This window comes from Falco biarmicus, chromosome 7 (genome assembly GCF_023638135.1).
Source record: "Falco biarmicus isolate bFalBia1 chromosome 7, bFalBia1.pri, whole genome shotgun sequence".
Lineage (NCBI taxonomy): Eukaryota > Metazoa > Chordata > Aves > Falconiformes > Falconidae > Falco > Falco biarmicus.
The window spans coordinates 59971122-59995235 of NC_079294.1; the positions used below are offsets into that span (position 1 = coordinate 59971122).

General features: G+C 38.8%; 1 protein-coding gene across 3 annotated transcripts in view; it reads left to right on the forward strand.

The window, feature by feature from the left end:
* The window catches only part of ADAMTSL3 (ADAMTS like 3), a 203288-nt gene that overhangs the window by 131622 nt on the left and 47552 nt on the right, over window positions 1–24114 (forward strand). For all 3 annotated transcript variants that reach the window (XM_056345954.1, XM_056345955.1, XM_056345953.1), the window contains 8 exons: window positions 2047–2121; window positions 7473–7630; window positions 8597–8708; window positions 11443–11581; window positions 13207–13257; window positions 17409–17613; window positions 18481–18628; window positions 20070–20154. In XM_056345954.1, the coding sequence (XP_056201929.1) occupies window positions 2047–2121; window positions 7473–7630; window positions 8597–8708; window positions 11443–11581; window positions 13207–13257; window positions 17409–17613; window positions 18481–18628; window positions 20070–20154 (973 nt within the window). The remainder of the gene's footprint in view (window positions 1–2046; window positions 2122–7472; window positions 7631–8596; window positions 8709–11442; window positions 11582–13206; window positions 13258–17408; window positions 17614–18480; window positions 18629–20069; window positions 20155–24114) is intronic.

Consider the following 24114-nt stretch of genomic DNA (forward strand, 5'->3'; position numbering starts at 1 on the left):
GGACCATATCAGAGAGTGCTTCGGTGAGGGTGGAATGTCTGTAGTACTGTTAAAGGAATGTGAAGCATCCTGAAAAGGGATCAACCAGGCCTGCTGAGGCTGGGGAAGCTTGCTGTAAGGAGGTGGAGGAAGCACAGTAGAATGACCCTGGTTGTTCTCCAGAGGAGCAGTCCTACACATCTCTGCACATCTGCAGATCTGGACCTCGTTCGTTCAGCGCAGAGTGCCCTTGCTTCCACTTCAAAACAGCAGTTGCATGTATTCAGAACTGGTCATAATCAGACTCTTATTTGAGGTTTTGTGCTGTAACTGCTGGTTGGTTGTCAAGGCGGGATACAATTCCTGACCAAGCAGGGACAGCTGGGCCCCTCAAACCTGTTTTCTTTCAAGTACTGTGGAGCACATATGAATTCAGTAGTTATTTCCTTACTTTAAAGATATACACATCCACAACCTTCTGGCTATCTTTAGCAATTCGTCTGATGAAAAACCAAGATGCAAAAAGATATTAAGTGGTTCAGTAGTTAATGTTTTTTCCAGGGCTCCTTAGCTGTATTATTGTTCTTACTGTAGTATTTTTCACTCTGGTGGAATACCCAAGTATGAAATTAATAAAGATCATATTTTATTACATCCAAAATAAATTGTTATATTTAAATGACCTTCCTAGAAATTGGCGATATAAAAACTGTAACACAAGAAGGTGTTTATTTCAGAAAAAATAATTGCAGTATTTGCCTGAAGTATCCTGAACATTTGGCAGGTTTTCATACTCATGCTAAGGAGATGTAAACCAGAAGCTGATAATTTAGCATCTACTATAAAAGAGTCTGGTTTAAAGTGGAAAGAAACATTCTTCAACTATTTTTTAGTTAAAACTAAACTCAAATATTCTTCCTTTAAGTATTGTATGAGTAATTCTGGAGCCAATGTATAGTCACTGACCTTTAACTCACTTTGCTTTTTGAATTTGCAAAAATGAACTTCCTCTGTGTCAGTCGCTGGATATATGTTAATGCCATCGCCGAACCGAGCACCCTCTGTGGGGTGTACCTGCACGGGGCCCATGTTTTCAGGTCCTGCCTCAAAGAAGATTTGCAGCTGGGCCATGACGGAAATGGGAGACGGCGCATTGGTAGTTTGTTGCTTGGACACTTCTCTTGTCCTTGGGTGGACAGCCCTGTCAGGCATCCTGCATACCCTTTTCTGACAGTACTGCGCTTGTTGGCGTGAAAGACTCTGGTGTACTGATTTGACTGTTAACTCAGTTTGCCTGGGCAAATCACAGATTTCCTATATTTGAAATGAAAAGTAGTAACTTTCTGCCTTTGTAAAATGCACTGAAGTAGTAAGTGTACATTTATATATGAAGAGGCTGTTCAGGCAGCCAAAAGCTGTTTTGTATTGACATGTCCTATTCAGGGCTGGTTTGGTTTATAGTTAATTTTAAATTGAGGCTCTTACTGGAAGGAATGATCTTATATGGTAAGTTAGATGCAGACACTCATAACATATACATTATAGCTAATATATATTTGCTCTTAACTGGTCTGTAATTGGTTAAGGGCTAGTGTTAAGTAGATGATTTATTTCCTGCAAGTCCTGCCACTTATTAAAGTTGTGACCTGTAGCAGGAAATGAGGTGTGGGCAAAATGAGACTGAACAGCTGCAGATTTTTGTAAGGGGGAAGTACTACTTAGCAGATTCCTTATGTCAGTTCAGTGATTAGGAAATAAAACCGGGACAACAGAGTGTAAATATGTTCCTAATACATTACTGACATTTCAGTTGCTTTTGTTAATAGCAAATAATTTTCTAATAGCAAGAAAGATTTACAAGTCCATAGGTCTTAATAGTTGGATAGCATAGCAAACAGACTCACTATACTGTACTTAATAAAATAACATATGATTATTTTTAATAGAAAAATTGTGAAACCTGTTAAATATTTTCTTAGACACATTTGACAGTTTTCAGTCTAGTTATGTGATAGGCAAATTCCCTGATGCAAAATAACTTCTAAAACAGTTCTTTAATTTTCCTAGGGGAAGAAACCGTGATTGCCGTACCACATGGGAGTCGCAGTGTGAGAATTACCCTAAAAGGACCAGCACACCTTGGTATGACTGAGCTGTTTTATGTATTTATTCATAGGCAGAAGGTAAAAACAGAACCTTACATCTGAACTCATCCAAACTTTGGGAGTATGGGTGAGATCATGACCTTATTCCTCTTCCCATCTTGAATATCCAGCCTGGAGGTAGTTCTACAGAACACTGGAAGTCCACTTAGTATAAAGACATAGTGTACATACTGGTGGTTTCTAAATTTATTTAAACCAAGTAATTCTTATCTAAAATATGGTACACTCTTAAACTATGTACAAACGATTACATCAGAATTACTTTCAAAAGATTACGTGTGGAATCGATAGCACTTGAGTAACCCAGCACCAGATTTCTGTTGAAGGATCTGAGATAATGTAAATAGTCCGGCTGAAGTCACACTTGGTCAGTGAGCAGTGTTCAAGGAAAAGTAATCTAGGTAAAAATACATGAAATAAACTACACAAGTCCTGTTTCCTTGTAATAATTTTGGTCGTTACATACCATCTATGCAAAACAGTTTGCTGTTCTGTTAGATCTTTATTTCCTAATATTTTCTGTAAGTCTGATGGTAGTATCTATGGTAATTTTTTTGCCTATTGGCCTACTCTACATAAAAACCTAATCATTTCAATGATAAGTGGTGCTGCCCTACCAACCAATGAAGTAAACCATTCATTTAACATTTTGAGCAATTTTTTATTAGTAAAAGTGGAAGACTTAGTTTGAATCATAGAAATAAAAAGAACCTCTGCTGCTCTGAGATATGTAAATAGAAGACAGAAAGGTTTTTTTTTTTAAATTGCTCATCTGTTTGTTTGCTTTGAGTAATATATTGTCATTTTCTTTCAAAGAAAAAATTGAGGAAGACTTCCATTTTAGAGCGGCTCCAGGGTGACAAGAACTAGATATAACACTGATACCAACAATGTACAAAGCTGAACTTATCTTGAAATAAATACTATGCATGTAAAACTGTTGCAAACGATATGCAAAGGAGTGATCCTGACCAGTTCAGGTCAAGGACTCTTGGATGTTCTTAAGTAGTTCTGCAGAAGGGAGTTGTTGTTTCAGCTTCGTATGAGGAAAAAGTACTAGATTCAGTGGCTCCTGGGGGATTTCTGGAAAGCTCACGAGGAATGCAGCAGCAGCTCCGTAACTAAGTACAGAGTGCTCCTGGCTTCCTACCCAGGGTGGTTCTGTAAAGAAGATGTGGCTTGGCACTGCCTTTGTTAGCTAGTTCTCTAGCTGGATGAGAATTGTGAAATGTTCATTTAACCACTTCCCCCAGCACATCTGTTTGCAAATCTGTGAGGATTTAGACATTTGTTACCTAAAATTAAAATGGCAGAGGTGAAAAACAAATGAGAGCTGTTGTGGGGAGGGAGGTGGAAATTACTTCTAGCTTCTTAGCCAGATCTTCAAGAACCTATGTTCTAGGGGATGTGCTTTGGAACAATTCATTTGTCTGCCTTTCTGACTGATGTATGTTTGTGGGTAGTTGTTCACTTAACAGAAAATATCAAGTGATCTTTGGTCTGCAACTTCAGTGACCTCTGTGTGGGTGTGCTGGTATGATTAAAGGCAGAATTTAAAAAATAATCACCTATAATTACAGGATCCATTTGTCAGAGATGTTCTTCCTGGCTTGTAAGGAGTTGAATTTAACAGGTGGAGCCGAAACTACTTATTGTAGAATTTTATGCTGCCTCCTGTTGCCAGTATATATTTGCTCTTCAAATAAAGTCAGCAGCACTAGCAAATGCTCGAAGAGCACTATGGAGTGTCTGGCAGTTTTCCCCTTATCTTGTGTTCTTTTGTGTTTCATCCTGGGCTTTATGGTCTGCTCTTGCTCCAGGGAAACACAGCTGCTGTATTAATCAAAAATGGAAATGTGGCTGGAGATGTAGCGCATAACAGATTTGAAACAAATAAGTGCTCTGAACATCGTTTTACAATCAGCAGCTTAGTTTTTTGGGAAAGACTGTATCTTACCAGCATGTAGCTGGTAAGAATAAGTATTTTGTTTGTGTGTATGGACACTTTAAGACAGGCAACAGATTCATCAGAGAGCAAAGGCATTATTTTGATTTTTTTTTCACAAGTAAGTCTCTCTTGTACTTCTGTCTGCTTGGGTTTTGTGAATGATTCAGTGGAAAATAACCAAATAATTAGTATAAAAATGGTTATGAATAAAATGTTTCATTGTGCTGGTTTTGGTTTTGATTTGGACTATTTTACGGCTTTTCTAGCAGTTGTTTTAAAAGCATTAGAATCAAAAGAAGACTGAAAGTTCCCTGAAATTAATCCTCCAGCAGAAGAAACAGGAAAACCAGAAGCTAATATTTTTACAAGTGGCTAATGCTAGATAACAGAGTTCATGAACTTAGGGAGGTTAAACTTCACTAAAAGGAACTGAAACTTTTTTTTCCTTTTTTTTTCAATTTCTTCTCGCTTGCAGTGCTTTGCATTACTTGACAGTATTTAGCTGCATGCCCATGCACTGCTTTGTCTTTTGGCCGATGCTAAGAGGAAGACAATGCTGCTTGCATTTTGAAAAGAGCACATTTCATTTTGGGGCCTTAAATTGGGCTATCTACAAACAAATTGCATGGAAAAGAAAGAACTTTTGGGTAGCAACATGGTTTGTTCCTTCTTGCACTGGGAGCAGGAGCTATTTCCCTGGGAATTGTTCCATGCATCTCTCTACAGAGTGAGCTATCTGCAGTAGGTCCCCCATGCGACACTACCCCATCCTGCCTGTCACTAAGAGCATGGGAGGCTTTTGTGGTGGCTCTTCCATCCACAGCTGGTGCCCATTGGGAAAATGTTCTGTTTATCAAGGTGAGGGAAGTAACACGAAGACAGTTACAGGCCTTTGGCACCAGTGATTGTCTTCTTAGGCACAGAGACAGGTGAGCACTTGAGAATTACCTGTCCTTATGACTCTGCACATCTGGAGTCTTAAGGACCCCTCAGGGAAATGTTTCCCTAGCTTAGGGTGGGGAAGCTTACTCCTGAAGTCAAACTTCCCACCTCTCGGGGATTACAGAACCCTGCAGAACAAGTAACTGGTTGGTGAATTCTTTTCTAAACCTTGCCTATAAAACAGTTGGTGACACCTTTGTTCCCAGCTACTGCTCTGAAATCAATAAAGTAGTTTTTTGGGGCAAAACTGTTCCCTAATAAGAATTATGATGTTACATATGTATTACATATGCTAGATGCTTGCCTTCACTCTGTTTTAGAACCCTGTGATCAAAACCGCTGGATACTACTGAGCAGGAATATGTTGCATCAGATATTATCTGTTGTGCTGTGGAATAGCTCTTCATCTCCCTGTGTGACACAGTTCTGGGAAAATCTGAGCAGCTGTGCTAAGCTTCGCTGACATGACCTCCCGAGATGCAGGCCATCACTCTATAGCTGGACCTTGCAACTAAACACGTGCTTTGGATTAAAATCTAGTGTAGCTCTAACATTAAATGTATGTCAGCTCAGTGAGTTATGTTGTTGGTTGCTGAACAATATTCTTGGTTTAGAAAAACATAAGAATTATTTTTTTTTGCTAAGAAGACTATCATAAAGACTGTAAAGCAATGCAGCTTAGTTCACCAAATTAACATCTTTAACATCTTTTTGCAACAGCCAGATGTCTTGCTTTGCAACCTTAAATGTTAGTTTCAAGGGGTCCTGTACTCCGGAGGATCCTGCTGACTTTAAGTGGAGTTGGAAGTGCTTGAGACTGGCTGCTTTGACTCTTATTCAACAAAATGACAGAAAAGCAGGCACCATGCATTAGTACTTACTGTCAAGCAGTGTAAGTTTGGGGTCAAGGCTTGCAGAAGCTTAATCGAAGAATGCTGAGTTCCAGATATTTGAAAGGCTGTTTTGTAATGCAATCAGGAAAGAAAACTTCCATAAAAGTGACAAAAATATGTAATAATCATCTAAATACTTGTTCGTTTTTCTGTGATTTGTTCATATCTATTTGTTCCTAATGGAAATGTGTCGGATAATGGGGCACTTAGATTCCCAGAGATTTATTTTATCTCTTTGATAAAGTAAATTTGATTCGCTGCTAGATTCCTACCCTATGAGCAACATAAAGTCATTTCCTAGAAACATATCCTTCCTTAAACTTCTTTCCAGCAATGCATGTGATCTTTGTTATACCTACGAGCATAGTGGAACCTAATGCTTAGAAACTTGGTAATGTTTGGTACCCTGTCAAGGAAGTTAATTTTTTCTAGAATTTCTTCACTCTCTTTGTTGGAGATGCTCCAGAAAACATTTGTATTTTGAAAGATCTTAAGGAAGAAAACAGTAATGACGGACTACAGCATTCAAAGTGTATTTTCAGTGCAGGTAAAACCAGATGCTCTTGACCTAAATTATCTATTCTGAACTAGGTAACTCTGTTTAAAGTACCAAAAAAGGTAAAGTAGTTGGAGAAAAAGGGTATTTATAGCTCATCAAAAGGTTCTTTTTAGCTAGCCTTGAGCTCATCTGAGATTCATGCCTGGTGGAGTGCTCTGATAAATTGTAACCAGACCAGTGTATTTCAAGTTATGCATCTTGCTGTGCCTATACACTGTATTAAGCAGAGCCCAAAATTCTACCTGCATTACGAGTATCTTCCTTTAGCTTTGTCCACTTACAGTTCAGCCAGTTTTCTGGAAGTGACTCAATCCTTAAATGCTTCATCTGTCTTCTGGAGGTTGTGGGCTGTTACTTTAATCTGTTTCCAAGGAGTGCAGAACAGCTCAAAAGGTATTTTCCTCACCACCTGTTCTGAAAAAGGGGCATCCCTCTGGCAGTGCTGCAGCTACCCACCTCCTGGCCGTGCTTTTGGCTCACCTGGGAAGTATGCAAAGGTGAGCTAATCACCTCTGGAATGGGTAGAGTGGTACAGGTATTGAGGTGAGTATTCCGTGAGTTTGATACCATTCAGGCTTCTCTGGAGACTTATTGCTGAAATTGCTAGGCGTTTGAGTTGCGTGGAAGTCTTGCGTTATTTTTCTGTGTATCGATTTTATCTGTTTTAAGTTTCATTCAGCTTGTCCTGCCGAATCTATTGATTTAGAACTATACAGAGCTCTTGGTGTAGGAAAAACTGTCTCAGAAATGCTTCTGGTATGAAAGAATAGTGTGTTCAGGCAGATACTCCTGTGCTGACATGTCAAGCAATTATATATCAGCCTATAATCTGAAGCAGCCAATATTCTCACAGCTATTCTGTGTGGGTTTTTAACGCACATATACGGCAGTTACTTGCAAGGCAGAGTTGTAAACATTACTTTCTGACTTCCTTGAAAGTAAAAAATATCCTGTTTAAATTTACTAAGTGCATGTTTCTTCTTTAGTTATAGAGTCAAAAACTCTACAAGGAGACAAGGGAGAGCACAGTTTCAATGCTGCTGGAACATTTGTCATAGAAAATACAACTGTTGAATTCCAGAAGAGTACAGACAGGGAAATCATAAAGATCCAGGGACCTCTTGGAGCAGATTTCATTATCAAGGTGGGATGTGTATGTACAAATCTACAAAGATATTGCAAGTATGTGCAACAGAGTCGGTGGTTGTCCATCAGGTTGTAGCAATACAAAATCTTTTAGCTAGCAAATAAGGAATCCTAATTACAGTCCAGAGATAATTTACACTAAGAATACCCAACAAATTAAAATGTTATGAGGTTGATGTCTTTGCTGTGGTGGAAAGTACCACAGGATCTTTAACATTAAAAATGGCCAGGACTTTTGATTTAAATATTACTGAAATAACAACAGCATGATCTGGTGCAGTGGATTGGTGTTAATCCAATTGAAGACTGCCACCTACTGAATCTGAGCATTGCTTCCAGCAGTGCCCTGGAATCTCCCTCAGACATTGCTAATCCAGCTACTCACCATTCCTAATCCTTTTAAGTTTCTCTTCTACCCAGATCACATACATGCAGATATTTATATATAGAAACATATCAACATTTGGCTGCCAAAGGAAGATAGTCATACAGATTGGAAATTGCAGGTGTTTCAATATTATCATGCCACTTGTTTTTATCTGTCACGTTGTAGAAATAGACTTCCAGTAGGTTTTTTTTTTGCATCTCCAATATTACATGTCCAGTTAGACTTGCCTAAATATGAACCAGTGTGTTTATTTTAATTATAGACTTACCTCTCCAGCAAATTTTAAAAATTTTGCTAACAAAGAGATAAAGGAGTAGAATGTGGTTAGGAACTTTGCCAATCAAGGATAGATAATCAAGTAGTCACATTAGTACCTTGAATAATTTGAAAAACAATGCAATGTACAAGCATCTGACTATTGGAAACTTAAACATAGTTGTCACTCTAGACTTTCTAGAGGTTTTAGGTCTGTTATCATATCACTCTCTGTACTGCTATTATATATGAATTATGTTTTTAAATTATATGAACAGTGGAGTACAGTGTACACATGTGTTGTAAAGAAAATTTCTTCAGACCAGGTACTCTGGATCAAAAGAGAGTGTGGTTCAGTTCTTTTTCTATCAACCCATCAGTCATCAGTGGAGACAAACAGAGTTCTTCCCCTGCACAGTGACATGTGGAGGAGGTAAGTAATGGCAATTCTTCAGGAGTGTTTACAACTGAAGAATAAAGGTGGCTGATTTACAGCCTTCATTCTGCATTTTAATTGATTAAATGTTTGTGTTTCTTTGCACTGGTGGTTCTTCAGAAAAATAAATGACAGAATAGCAGGTAAATTGGTTGGTTCAGTTAGTATGGGGTGGGGGGTGGGGGGGTTATGCCTTATATTACTGGAAGTCACGTTTTCCCATAAGGAATGATTGTTTGGATAAGAGCCTTGATGAAGAAATGAAGATATGACATTCAAAGTGGAAAATGACAAATCGTTAAGGATATCGTGGGAAAGGAAGCAAAGAAATACAATGAGATTTTAAAATAAGAGTAATCAAAAAATGAAGAAAGAATTTCTGGCCACAGTAGTAGACATGAGGGAGGGTCTTACGAACGCTTAGTTCAGAAATTAGTTACACAGAAAGCAGAATAAGTAAATAGAATTTCAAAACAGCTACCAGCAGTACCTTTGGCTGTCTGATCTTAGACACTTTGTCCCGATGGTTAGAGCAGCAGGTAGTGTGTTGTAGCATCTACTCCTGGTTTAAACACTACAGCTTATTGATGGTTAGATGAAGTGCAGCTCAGCTTTGCTACTGCTCATCCAGCCCAGGTCACTGCTTGTCATGTCTGGTTCCGCAGAAAGTGTGACCCCCTGGTAGGAGGAGTGTTTGACGTAGTCGGTAGCTATTTCAGTTCAGCTAGCGTTATCCAGCTCACGGTTAAACAGACGGGCTACTAGTGATACTGGTGTCGTGATTTTCTTGGAGAGTACAAATATGTAAATAGTTACTTGGGGCATGAGTAAAAAGAATGAAAGATGTTTAAAGCACAAGCAGAGTCTGGGGATCTCTTGATGGGCCATCCGTTTTGGCACTTGCACCTCACTTAAATCTGAAATACAGGCCATATATGTGTGTAATATGTAGTCCCACAGGAAACTACTGTATTCTATAAGGTACTTGGCCTCATGAAGCATGATGCTGAAACTGTGAGTAGTAATAAATATCCTATGGTAATTCTATCACACTGTTCATGATTTTTTCCTTAACCTATCTGATAAGGAAAGAAGTATAAAGCATCACAGCTATTTTTGAGGATTGCATGTATTGAGGATTGCGTGCACACACTGGATAACTCAAAGGACATATTTACTTTCAGAGTTATTGGCTCAAATCCAGCCTTAATCAAACTGGTGTTATGCTTTGAATATTACAGCTACATATCAATCTCTTTGAAATTAGCCAGGGTTTTCAAAGCCCTACTTCATAGCTGCATGGCTATAATATGAAACTGGTACCTTTATCAACAGGGCTGGACACTTTTGATAGCTGTCCTGAGAGAGGCCAGTAACTGAAGAGGCACTGAAACTAAGCTACTGCTTATCCATGAAAGTAGTAGCGTTAAGAATGGCATATTACTGAGGCGTGCTTGCAGCTGCCTGGCTTTAACCTGTTATCATAAAGTGAATTTAGTATCCAGATTGTCTGTTTGACGTCTTTTACTGGCAGTAAAAGAAAAAATTCCTCACAACAGAGACTTGGAATCAGTGCACCACCATTCCTCACTTGGATGCTGCTTCTATATTTAATTCTGTAATCTCCATGTGTGGAAAGGGGGAGTGTGATGGGCATCTCAGCAAAGTTGAGCAGGAATGAGCAAGAATGTTTAAAAATTGTGTTTATCTTGTTTGCAAGTGACATATCTTTTGGGTCCTTGCCGTACTTATAAGAACTGGAACATGCACGCTTTGAGCACTGGAACTGCTTAGTTCTTCATGGTTATCACTCTCATGCATGATGACACTTTGAATCAGCCAAAAGACACACAACTGAAGCCATTGATACATGATACTTAGCATTTTCAGTAGACACTGGGACTTGTGCTGTTAGTTTATTGACTCTATTTGATTTTACTTCTTGTGGTTTCAAACTTTTTTTTCTTTGCACATACCAGAACATCCTCCTCCTCTCCTCAGTTTAACTCCAAGTCAGCTCTTTTGAATGAGTCTTTTTTTCTTAACCAAAAAAGCAACCTCGTGGTTTATTAAACTCAGAACACTTCTTGTAACCAGTCTCCACATAGATTTTTTTTTTTTCCACCAAGTAGTTACTTCAAGTTTTCTTTTGTTGGCTTTTCAGTGAGGAATGTTCTTGAAACTATTTCTTGGTTTTCTACGGTTTAACTTAGCAATGTTTTTGGATCCCATCTTCAATTCCTCTGGCTTTCTGTTTTAAGTATTTATTTTTTTTAGCATGCGTGACTGTGTAATACAGCTTTCTAATATACATGGTAACTCCTCCTTGGGGGAGGCAGTTATAAATTGTGGAACATGTAGTAGAACCATATGACTTTGCAGGATTGCCTCTGTGACAGGTGAGCTCCTCCCAGTACATGTATTCCTGCATCACATAAAAAATATGCTTGCTCTTTTTTACTCTTACACTCAGAATATAATTAAAATAATGTGCCAGAGTCTCATCTAGTGTTACGATAGGTTAATATAATTGTCATGCTGAATTACCTTCGATGGAGATCTGGTCCTGCATGGGTTTGTGCAGTGTTTGCTTGGTTAGAAGCAAACGAGAGTAACACGGGAAATCAGTTCAATGGGCAGCGCATTACTGGGGGGGACGGATGGGGCAGGCGGGAATAAGGCTGCTTTAATTTGTCTCCATTACCAAAATTTAACATTGCTTCTGCATTAGGTTATCAGCTTAATTCAGCTGAATGCGTGGATATTCGTCTGAAGCGTGTTGTTCCTGACCACTATTGTCATTACTATCCAGAAAATAAGAAACCAAAGCCCAAGCTGAAAGAATGCAACATGGATCCCTGCCCTTCTAGGTTTGTATGTCAGATAAATGTCAGTGGGCAGTATACTCAGCTACTAAGGAACAAGCAATCGTATTTACTTAATTTCAGTTCTTTTCATCTTTAAATTAACTACTTTAGAAACGTACTAAGGCTACTAGATCTTGGTTGGTTATTGCACATGTTAAAGGCTGATGTCTGGCACCACTGCCAATAGGTTTGTAGCATTTCTTCAGTGTTGCAGAATAGGAGATTTTTGCTTTAGGCAAAGATACTGCGAATATCAATTTGCCTGTTCAAGGGCTAATTCTACTCTTTTTTTGCTGAGTGGTACAGCAATAGTACAAGTATTTTATGAGAGTGTGTGAGGAGCACCGATTGTTTGCCTGCTTTTGGATTTATTGATGTTGCCATTCAGGATTTCTCATTAGATAGACAGTAGCTCCAGTTCTCAGTCAGCGTACAAGTTTTGCACATGGTTTAACTTGGTTTATTTGTCTGTCTGCTGTAACAGATGCATTCCTCATTTGTACTGTGGAGTTTGGGGAGGTTGTTTTGGCTTTTTACACTAAGAATTAAAAAAATATAAATAAATCAAACTAAATGTACTTGTGGTGCAAACACCACAGAATATTGTCACCAAACTGTAAAGGCTATAGTATACATAAATTGTATTGAATTGCACTACAGTATTTCAAACTAACTTTTGGATTGTCTGGTAAGGTTTCCTGGCTGTGCTAAAGAATCTTAAAATAACATCACAGTATCAAGTCCCAGAACCTCACATTAATATGCCAGCTGGCCGAGCTAGAGTTATATGCAAGAAGAAAAGGAAACACTCTCAATGGATTTAATTTCCTATAGCTAAACTGTCCATTTCCTTTCATTCCTGTTGAACATAATCGTTGATAGTGACCTCTAACAGTTATGGATGTGCAGACTTTCAAGTTTTTTTCCTGGAGAGTTGATCACTATATGGAGTGGTAAGACTTCAGTAATGCTTAATGGCAATGGATGCCAAATGTTGCAAAGCTGAAACAGGAAAATTAGGGAAAGAAAGGACATAATTATCTCTTTTTCCTTGCAATTTTAGCTTATACAGACAGAAAAAGGGAAGTACTACTGGTTATAGTATATATTTCTGGGTATTGGAAGTAAAGCTTTATGCCTACTTTATGCTGTGCAATTCAAATAAACAGCTCTAGAAGGGTCCTAAGCACCACTCAGGACCTATATAGGATTAATCCTGTGATGCATTTTCACTGCCACTCATGTTCCTCAGTGGTCTTTGTTACAGATACAAATATGTAACTGATTTCTTGTTAATGAAGTAGCACAGACCTAAAGGATCACTTGATAATAAATTTCTCTGCCTATGGATTGCTCATTTAATATTTATTTCATGGTATGAAGTGGAGAAGCTGTATGGTGAATAGATCTGTACCTGTGCAGGAAATGTAAGATTATACGAGTCATTGTTTGCCACAAGTGTAATGTGTAATGAAAGTAAGATTCCCTCATTTCACATTGGGAATTGCTTACTTTAAGCATGATCATGTAAAAGCATGTACTTGATGTACATGAGAAATTATGTACATGATGCACATGAGAAATTATGTGTATGAGAAATTATGATGCAATATTTGTTTTCTTGACAGTGATGGATTTAAAGAAATCATGCCCTATGATCACTTCCAGCCACTTCCTCGGTATGTATAATCAGGATAGCATATGTGTCAGCATTACCGCAATTTTCACTGCAAATACACTGTTTGAGTACTAAGAACAGGGAACATCTTCTGATTTTTCCGTTGTAGGGGAGAGCAAGTTTATAACAAACCTGTACACGTTTTTGAGGCTTGTGTCTTATTTCAGTGTGCTCTAGATTATTAGCTTGACAGTAAGAGGATAATATGCTCTTCTTGGAAATACCAGTGTGGAAGGCTTCAGAATAAAGCATTGTCCCCCTAAGCCTTCCCCTGCTGAAGTGCTAAGAAGGGCATCTGCTTGAAAATGCATGTATGAATTCTTGTTTTGAAATGATTTTATTTTGAAGATTTATACAATTAATATATTCTTTTATAGAAGAGGTCTTCCTATGTTACAGGACTCTAGAAATTCTTTTTCCCTTGAGAGGTCTCATTCTTCTCATCTTTAGACCTGCACTCTATTTATTGACATTAAGACTGACATGTCACTTTAAAGATAGTGAGTTGTCTGAATATCTATTGCCTAAAATTAAGTCACCAGAGCACAGTTTGTTGCCTTTTTTTATTTTTTATTCTTTTACGTGAATCAATCACAAGAATATAAAATCTCTCTGGAAGGCTTATATGTTTTGTAAAGAATGTTAGCACTAAAAAGCATTGAGACAGATTTACTGTTAGTGTAACAAATTATAGTTGATGGCATCAGATACATATTTATCTGACTTGAACCTCTGCTTTATTATGTCGTGAAATGAATGATGTGTATTTTTCTAAAGAAGTAAAGATATGAAGTAATATGAATGAAATCATAGACTTGCACAGCTCAGTGGAGCTACTGATTACAGCTGATATAAATGTCATAGTTTATTTCTGTAGCAATTTACACTTCTTGTGGATCTGCTGTCCTGTGATGTACTTTGGCTTTCATACATAGAGATATTTTTTTTTCCCCTCCACAGCTTTATCCTGTAAAGTTCCATAATTATATTCTGTGTCTCTCCCCTTTCATTTCTTCTGCCAATTCCTTTGTACTTCAGATCTCCTCTGGAACTCAGCACAATTTATTTACATGAGTATTTCATCTTCTGAACTGCTCAGGGCTTGAAGACCAGTTGGAAGAGAAATTTAATCCCCCTTTCTGTGCTTTACTGTGCTCAGCACGTTTGCATGACACTGCGGTGAGATAGATTATGTCTGCGATAAAACTGTGGGCAGGTTCTCTTATTTCAGACACTGAGATCTACAGTCAAAGGCCCACCTCATTTTGACACCTCAGTGTGTCCTGTCAGAAGGTGTCACAGTCTTCCCGGGTGATGCTCGGGAGTAAGAACTGTAAAACAGCAGATGGCCACGCAGGGCTTAGAGCTGGTGCGAGCAGGAAGGACAGAGGGGAAGTGGGCTGTGTTCCACTGGGAAGGTGCATAAAGAAACATAGCGAAGGTGTAAAAGCACCTTTTCTTGCTGGAATTTCTGAAAGAAAACAGCAGCTGAAACAGCCAGTTTGTGTACCTGCATTGTGCGGTGAATCTGGTCCAGCATGGATGCAAGTGTTGCTTCAGCGTAGCAAGATGCATTTTCTCTGTGCCGTTGCCTGTCAAGTAACTGCAATGCATTAGTCTGTGCCAGTTCTGCTGGGGCTTCTTCCACCTTTTCTTTTTGCTTTTTCTTTCCTTACCTGTTTCTTAACATGCTAACCCAAGTGTTCTTGCAAAGCAGGCAGAAACCCAAAGAACTGTAGACATGCTTGAGCAAAGCTGTACAGACTCCTTCACCTTGATCAGCAGTCATACATCACACCTCCTACATAACACGAGGGCCATGTGGAGGGCTGCCTTGCAGTCCTACGGCATTTACCACCACTTTCCCATTCACACAAGGAAGTTGTGGGAAAGTCATGGTGCGCACCGCAAGATCTTGAAAGAGTTCTCCTGTGGCTAGAGTTGTAAATGCCCCACTGAAATATTTTTACAGATGGAGAATTCTTTTGAAATAAATAGAAAAATTTCCCAGGATGAAAATTTTCTTTTAAAGCTTTTGGAAAGCCTCCATTTATTTCAGACTTGTTGGACTGTTGAGGATCCCTTGACAGCTGTGGGTTCTGGAAAGTATCTCCTTGACTGCTTGCCCAAGACCCCCCTTTTCCCCAGTAGCCATGGACCTCACTCCATCTTGAAAATGCTTATGGGAGTATGGGATCTGGAGTGTGTTCGAAACTGATGAGATAAAGAAAAACAACTATAAAACTTCATGCTATAAACACTTGTGGGGCTAGTATTACATATAGCACAGTGAGCCTTATATATATAAATCCATGAGCTGCTAATTCATTGAACAGTTAATTGCTCTTTAGTTCCTGACCATTTTTAAAGAAAATGAGTTAACGCTGGCCATTTATTTAAGTCAAAGAAAGGTGTAACTGTTGCTCTTCAAATGTATTTTGTACTTGTGTGTCTGATACAGATTTGTTCTGAATGCTTTTGAGTATGCACTCTCTAGTTAATGTTCCATGGCTTGCTGTATGTTTCATACTCATTCTTCTGTCGAGCTTAAGCAGGATTAATAGGTTTTTGTAGGCAGTTTACAATCGGAATTGCCCTTGATTTAACTGCTTTATCACAGAAAGTGCGTCATAATTACTTAAATTTACCATTGATTTATAAGCCTTTGCTTCATCTACTCTTAGATTATTACTTCCTTTATGATAGCTAAGTTACTCTTGATGAATTTATTTTGGTGCGATATTGTTGTACTTGCTGTGTCCATTGTTCATAATGGATGTAATTTTTTTCATGATCCTTTCAAAGTGCCTGCAGGTGTAACAGGAATAAGTTTTAAACTAACAAATGTTGATGAACCACAAGATGTGCTGCAGGATTGAATCACTTCCCAAGTCTTAGCTTTTGATTTGGGTAGATGGTGGAAAGAAAGTGAGAGATAAGATGTGAAGGGTGAGGAAAAATTGCGTGGAGGTCAGTGGAACCTATAGACAAATGCTGTGATAGAAGCTTGTTATGTCTAAACATGACAGGAGCGGGACATTTTTGAAGTTAGTTTTTGTTGAGAAGTGATTGCTTAAATGCACATTCATGCTAAGATCAAGATATAAATGAAACAAAGTTTGTAATCTAAAAACCTCCATGTAATTCTTACTTCAGGTGGTGCAGCAATTTCCATCTTTATTGTAGATAGGCCAGGGATCATGGGTATATATCCATTTTGAAGATATTCCCTCCCAGCAGGTGGTTGGTCATCCCTCTGTTGGAGGCTGCTGCCCCACAGTTCTGCTGGTTGACAGGGCTGTGTGAGTTTTCCTTAACCTGTGCGTTGCCTGACTTCAGGAGAAATCAGCTGGGTTAGCTGGAGCAGCTGAAACGGATGACCCTTTTGCTTGAAGCAAGTTGGAAAGTGTGAACACAAAGTCATTCAACAGCATTTCAGTGAGGGTGGAAAACTCTTACAGAACTGCAGTGATGACCAGCCAAATGATATCTGTCACAATTTAATTTGTTCACAGTCCTTATGGATGAAGACAGTTTGAAATGAAATGGCCGGGTTTACTCAAAGCAAGTATTAGAGTTCCCATAAAAATTATTTCATTAACAGAGTTTTTTAAGGGTAGTCTGCATGATGTGGGTAGTGATGAGCAGCCGTGGGTAATATCATCCTCAGTCAGCACAGCCAGCTCTGTCTTTGTCTTTGGACTTCATATAATCTCAAGTACATGTGTTTCTCGGTCTCCGACAATGATAATAAGGGTATATGTGACCAAGTAAATTAACTGTGAAAAATAATCTATTTAAATGATTTAGACTATTTGCAAATAAAATCATTCCAGTAATTGAACCTAGTATATTTAGGGTCTTTAACTCATGTATGAGAATAAGATTTTCAGTTATTTTGGGAAATGTACTTAAATCTGTAGTTCTATTTTTCTTCTCATTTTGCACATGAATTTAAGCTGGGATAAAGCAAGGTAGCTCTGTAATTCCATGTATTTATATTCAGTGTGTGGTCAGGATCCAGCAACTAAACTATCAGTGAGTTTTAATGACACTAAGGTTGGACTGAGGATTTTGCACTTTTAATAGAAGTTAGTTGAATAATAATAAAAAAGAAGCCTTATTTTTAATGTGTGCGACTTCTTTTTCTAGGTGGGAACATAATCCTTGGACTGCATGTTCTGTTTCCTGTGGAGGTGGTATTCAGAGGAGAAGTTTTGTCTGTGTAGAGGAGACCATTCATGGAGAGATACTGCAAGTTGAAGAATGGAAATGCATGTATGCCCCTAAGCCCAAAGTCATTCAAACCTGCAATCTGTTTGATTGTCCTAAATGGGTGGCAATGGAATGGTCTCAAGTAAGTTGAAAAGTATTTGGGACCTTTATTCTAGTTTTCTAAAGGAAGCCTCTAGTCTTGCATTACTATGTACTTGTGAGCACGAGGCTATTGGAAAAATGTAGCCCTGCAAGCATAATTTTTAGTACTATATAGGAGAAGTTTGTGCTAAGTAATTTGGCTTGATAATCGAAATCTTACCATGCCTGTGTGGAGAAAAATTCATATTGAATTATTTATGCAAGTTGAATTCCTGCTTTACACAAAGGAGAGGTTAGAGCCAGAGGTCAGGCCCCTTTGCAATCAGGTCATTTGTCTCTCAGTTCTTGATAAATGTAGTATTTCACGGCAAGTAATAGCTAAAGGCATATCTGTCTAGGGGCTGACATGTCTGCAGGGGTGATTTTCCAGCATTCTTACCTTTCATTATAGTAACAAGAACATAAAGCCAACTTATTTTGGCTGTAGTTATCTGATACAGCCAGATAGCTCAACACTTCTATAATTCCTTAGTTCATCCAAATGACATCACTGACATAAAGAAACTGTTCTTGCAGCACGTCTGACCCAGCTTTAACTGAAAATGACCACTGTAAGAGAGCATTTTCTCAGTACATAGCCACCTCTGTTTCAGACTGTTGCCAATCAGATAAGCTTTACAGAACCCCATGAAATCATTTGCATTCCCCAAACTTAGACGTTTTTTCCATCATCAACCTTTTCTTTATTCACCTAGCAATGCAGGCACAAATTCATATGTCTCCGATGCCTGATTGATTGTGGAAAAACCTTAGTGAACACATCATCAGTGCTTCTAACTTGTTTTTTAACAGTATTTGTAAATATAATAAAAAAGAAACTGTCAGATGGTTTCATTGTCTCCTGTAGTGCACAGTGACCTGTGGCCGAGGCTTGCGTTACCGAGTAGTGCTGTGTATTGACCACCGTGGGCAGCATGTTGGTGGCTGCAATCCACAACTTAAACTACACATAAAAGAAGAGTGCATTGTGCCAATACCATGTTACAAGCCAAAAGGTAACTGGAATTTTGTCTGGGTCTGTTATTGTTTCACATTTTTGTTAAGAGAATTAAAAGCCCCTGGTAACCTTTTTTTTCAGAAATGCCAGAAGCTGGAATTTACTAGGACTTATTTCAGTTTTGGCAGAAACAAGCATTTTAATTATTGGTGCTAGGAAAAGTGCCCTGCTGATATTTTTTGCTGATGTGGCCAGACTGTCATGAAGTGAACATGCTAACTAAGTCTATACAGCCTGGTCAAATTGGGAAAACCAGAATTAATGAGATCAACATGGGGAGGAGCAGCTGTTCAATAATACTTGAAATTGGAATGGTACTCCATAGGTAGCACTTGGGGTCTTGTTCATTTATATCTCATTAAATGTGTCAACATTCCCAGTGGGCCTCATCAGTTTGTTGTTATAATTAAGCTGATTTCCTTTTCTCTTCCCCATTTCTGTGTATTTAAAAGGTCTGTAACAATGATGTAAATTGACAAATATTCTCTAAGAGAGTTGGTAAGGCATGAAACAGTAGGTCAGAAGTGAAAAGAAAAAGCAAAGATGAGGGGTGGTGGAAACCAGTATGTCTTGTCCCTTGCTCATTTCTGTCCCTCCGGGCCCAGGAAACTTTAGAGGGTGCTACTCCCATTCTTTCAGGTTTTATTGAAAGGCTTTTATTTCAGCCATCCACAACTCACCATAAAGGTTTACACAGAAAAAGTGAAAGCTATCTGTAGACAACCCTATGTTTCTCTTTAGGATGTTTTCAGACTTTAGAGAATTCTTCAGGCAGAAAACTATTCAGGGTTAAACCATGAAGTAGAAACTAGCACTGAAGTTTTACGAACCTTCTGGGATTTTACTTAAGTTTGGAGGCACAGATCCTCAACTGGCTTACAGTACTCCTAAAAAAAAGGATCACAGAAGTGTAGGACATATAGACAGATAAAAAAGTTGGTGTTTTTTAAATTAATTTCCAATTTTGGGAAAGTTGGCTAACTCTGCAAAAAAACCCAGTATTTTCTGTGAAAATTTTCTAGTGAAGCCAGTCTATCTGGAGAGCAATGTACATTTGCTATGCTCTGGCTTCTTTTTCAGCTATAAACTTAAGTTATGATGATAATCCATTACGCTGAGATATAAGCTACAACCTACTAGAGACTGCCTGCATTTGGGGAATATGTGGGAAGGAAGTAGAAGATTAAATAGGAATGGAAATTGGATTACTAGGACCCTCTCAGTAAAAAGGGGTGTCAGAATAGAGCTCAAACATAATGAAGACATTTTCTAGTAAATTGTTTATTATCCAGTATATCTTTATTCAAAAGCATTAGATCAATAGACAATGTAAAGTGTTAAGTGCTAAGGTGAACAGTGCTAACATCTACATATTGCTTTGATTTTGGAGGAATTACTGAATGTTTTGGTTTGTTTGGGTTTTTTTTTTTTTGTAACAGAAAAAAACCCTGTGGAAGCAAAATTGCCGTGGTTTAAACAGGCACATGAAATGGAAGAGACCAGAACAGTCTCGGAAGAGCCAACGTAAGTACATTGTGTGTTACAGTGACGAAACTTTTCCAACATGTTTTGCAGATCATCTGGAATGACAGTTGCTGTGCAGTTTTCTTTGACAGTTGGCCTTCCTTGGGAGATGAGTTGTGTTATGAGCTGTTCCTAATTTTACATCTCAATAGCTTTGCTTCTGGAGCTCCTGTTCTGGATGACACAGAGCTACTGTGTTAGTAGTGACCCTGTATCATTCAAGCAATGCAAAGGGATCTTCATTTAGCCTAATTAAACCCCAATTAATGATGTGGAAGCATTTCAGCAGATGTAAATTAAATAAATTCAGTTTTATCCCAGTCATTGCTGTTACCTCAAGGATGTAGTGGTTGTATTAAAAATTAAGAGGTACTTTGTAGGGTTGCCAGGGTTTCCTTGGGGAGTGAGACCAATGCGTAAATAAAGTGAGAAAAACCTGCTGATCTCTGAGCTTAGCTAAATCTATGCGGGTAAGTTGTGATATTTTACATGTGTATATGTGTGAAATAACATCTGGATTTTGTGAGTCCCTTTAAGAGCTGACAGGGGTAAGCCTTGCAACATTTAAGTCTTGGGCATGAAAGCATGACTTAAATCCAGCTACACTTACTCCTGTCCCTTGTATGTTAGGGCATCCACACAAGTGCTTATATCCCCTGTGTTAATGTTTCATGTATATTTGTATCTAATATATTCAATATAGAGTATACAACTTTCTAGAAAATAGAAATGTTCTATAAGGTTTTCATGAGAGATTTTGAACAGCATTTTGTTGTGCTGTGCCAAATTCTGCACTCATTTGTAGTAATGTTCGTTTAAAATAATTTAGATGAGCTTGCTGAAGTTACTTTGGATTTATATTGCTCTGAGAGCAAAGCGTGCCCTATAACTTCTTATTTTTCTTCCTCCATCTAGCTATTCCTGATTTTTTGGCACACATGCACCAGCAGGTGTGATCATGAGTAATAAAATCTTTACACCTGCACTGACTCACAGAAGAAACCTCTTGCCAAACAGGTGTTTGCATAGTTATGGTGACTGTACTTTAAACTTTTCACTGCTCTAGCCTTTCAAGTCAAGTGTCAACCTACTGTGAGTGGTTATTTCACTCTCCAAATTGGTGGCCCTGAATTAAGGCAGGGTAGTAGCAAAGGTATAAAAATGAAGTGTGATTGTCGAAGGGGGTGATGCAATCAAATGTGCCTGTTGAATGTCAGCATATCAGAATGAAGGTATATAAGGCCACCTCTAAAGAGGATTCAGCATGAAGCTGTAAAGAAAGTGATCTCTAGCATTATGAGATCGTGCTGTGGCATCCATGAGCTAATGTAGCCTCTAGGTTTTTAAGATCATTCAGCAGCAGTCTGACAGAACAGGCAGGGAGGACCGGCAGGGGCACAGCGTGCTGGTTCAGAGTATATTTAGAATATAATAGAGCTGAGCCGGAAGGTTTGTAATGGGTTCCCTTGTACCTTGCCCTCACAAAGAAAGCCGTTATTCGTGCCTTCCTAGGCATGACCGAGGTATTCCACTGTGGCCTCACAGCGTGAATGCAGCCGTGTTCGAGTTCTCGCTGCACGTCCTGTCACAGCTGTGCAGTTTTGCAGTTCCTTGGATCTTTACTCTTTTGTTTACTCTGGAGACCTAGATTTTCATGAACATTTTTTTAAAATTCATGATCCTCATTCTGTCCTGAGACTCTTTCCTTCACGTTTTCCAGAAGCATCTCCCCAAGTCTAAAAGGTTTCTCCAGCCACTTCTTGCTGATACCTCTTCTCTGCCATCCTTCTCTGATCCTGAGGTGTTGCTGGGGTGCTGTGCTTCCCTAGCCTGGGGAGTCTGGGCTCTCCTAGGGCCCAGCTCTAATGCTGCAGCCATATTCCTTATTAATTTCTTTTTACTTGTCTTCTGGTGCCGCCTGCTCTTACTTTATTCTAAGGAAGCTGGCAGGTAAGGAGAAATGAGAAATAACTACTCCCTGACTTCATTCCCTTTTGCAGATTGCCTGTTGGTCCTGTGGACAATGGTTTGCAACCAGAGCAGTTTCTCAATAGATGCTTTAAATCTCATGCCCTAACTGTTCCCGTCTTTTCCAGCTGGAGTGCTGCTTTTTGGGGGTCAGCCTTTAGGGTTTAAAGTAAACTGTAACAATAGGTTGTTACTTCTCCCAGAGTAAATTATAACAAGATTTCCCTCTGGTTTGGATCTGTTTAACTTTATTTTCTGTAATTTACACAAGGCACAGTGATAACTCATAGCCCACCTCTGCCTAGCAGGAGGCTTATGATTTCCTTGGTAAAATGCCATCACTTTTAATTTTAGTTATTCTGTTGTCATCCAGACTTAAACCACAATACGAAGTCTCAACTTCTAGTCCATCCTTTTATTACAACTGTCTTTCTAGGCTTTTGTGTAATATTTTAGTTGATAATGAATACAAGAATAAATGCAGCTGTGTTTTAGAACCCACAAATGATGAATATGCCAAAAGTAGCTTGTGGAAGATGAATAGTTCTGCTGCTGTGGTCTGCCATGGCTGCTGTCCTGAATTTACATAGAGGGGGAACATTCAAAAGCTGCTTTTTTATTATTATTAGCAAAATAAAAAATGACTGCCCTTAAAGTGAGGCCAAGAAAAATTTAGTTCTGACCTTTTTAGTTTTGAGTTGTGGAATGTGATGACAGTTGATACCAATAATTATTTTAAACATTCTTCCCTCGAGCCTTCTTAGTTACAGGGGGATTCGCAGAGAAGATCCAGAAAGGTTTTTGCATCCTTTTTATTAATCATAAGTTAAAGGAATAGACACCTCAGCTGCCTTTCCCTGTCATGGCTTAGGACAAAACTAAAATGCTTTCAAAAGCTGATATATTTTTTCAGCAACCTGAACTAAAAAGTCATCACTAGTTTGTGTAGTCGCGGTGGCTGCATGTGAAATGCAGTGTCTCTCAAAGGTTCTTGCTCATTGCGTTTGAGTCATTTTCACAGAAACGTCCCCATCATGCCTTTAGTGATAAAGAATTACCTGTTTTTCACAGCTGCCTCTCTGAAAATGGGTGGGTAATTTTGTCCAACACATTACACTCAAGTCTGATAAAACCTGGCAGTGCAACTCTGCTTAGAGCAGGCAAGGGTGGTGCTTCAGGGGAGGGGTAGGGTGCCAGCACCATGGAAGTTCTGACCCAGTGAGCAGCCAACATTTTAGATGCTTCTGCAAGCTTTTATCCAGGCCCCTTGGCACAGTAGGGTTGGATTGGAAATATCACAAAAGCAGTCCTTTTTTCAGGATTTAGGCATTTCCTGTCTTAACTGAAAGCAAGAACTGCAGGCTTGAGGAAAATAATAATGAAAAAAATAATACTGAGACACACCATGTTTTCCAAGTCTTTAGAAAGTTGCAGAAGGCTGTGTTGATTTAAGTTTTCAGTTCAGATTTGATTTGGTTGGCCTGGGCTGTTCTGTCCCAGTTATATCATCAGTAGTTTAGGTCACCGCTTCACTTCGCAGGTCATCCTACACTTGCTTTTTTAGTGTGTGCCAGGGGAATGCACATTTCCATTAGTGTTAGACTGGTAACGCCACAGCACGGACATCCTCTCCGCTGCATCTGTAGTGTGTACATCATTTCTACTTGTGCAGATGACTACAGGAGCATTTGATTTCTACATTGAACTGGGAAGAATGACTGTACAAAAAGGCCAATTGTGGAAAGTTGTGCCTGCTTAGATTTGCATTTTTCCATTCTTTTCCTTTTTTTAATCAGGAGTCTCATCTGCAGACTTAGTTAGAGGTCTCAGAAAATTTTCAGAGTTGCCACCATCCTATCCATTCCATTATAAATTCCTGATGATCTGCAAGGCATCATAATACAACTGCTCTGATGCTTCTTAATCCTGACCTGAGATGACTCTGAAGTGTCTCCATCAAAGGCAGAGTGAATTTGATGATGGGAAGTATTG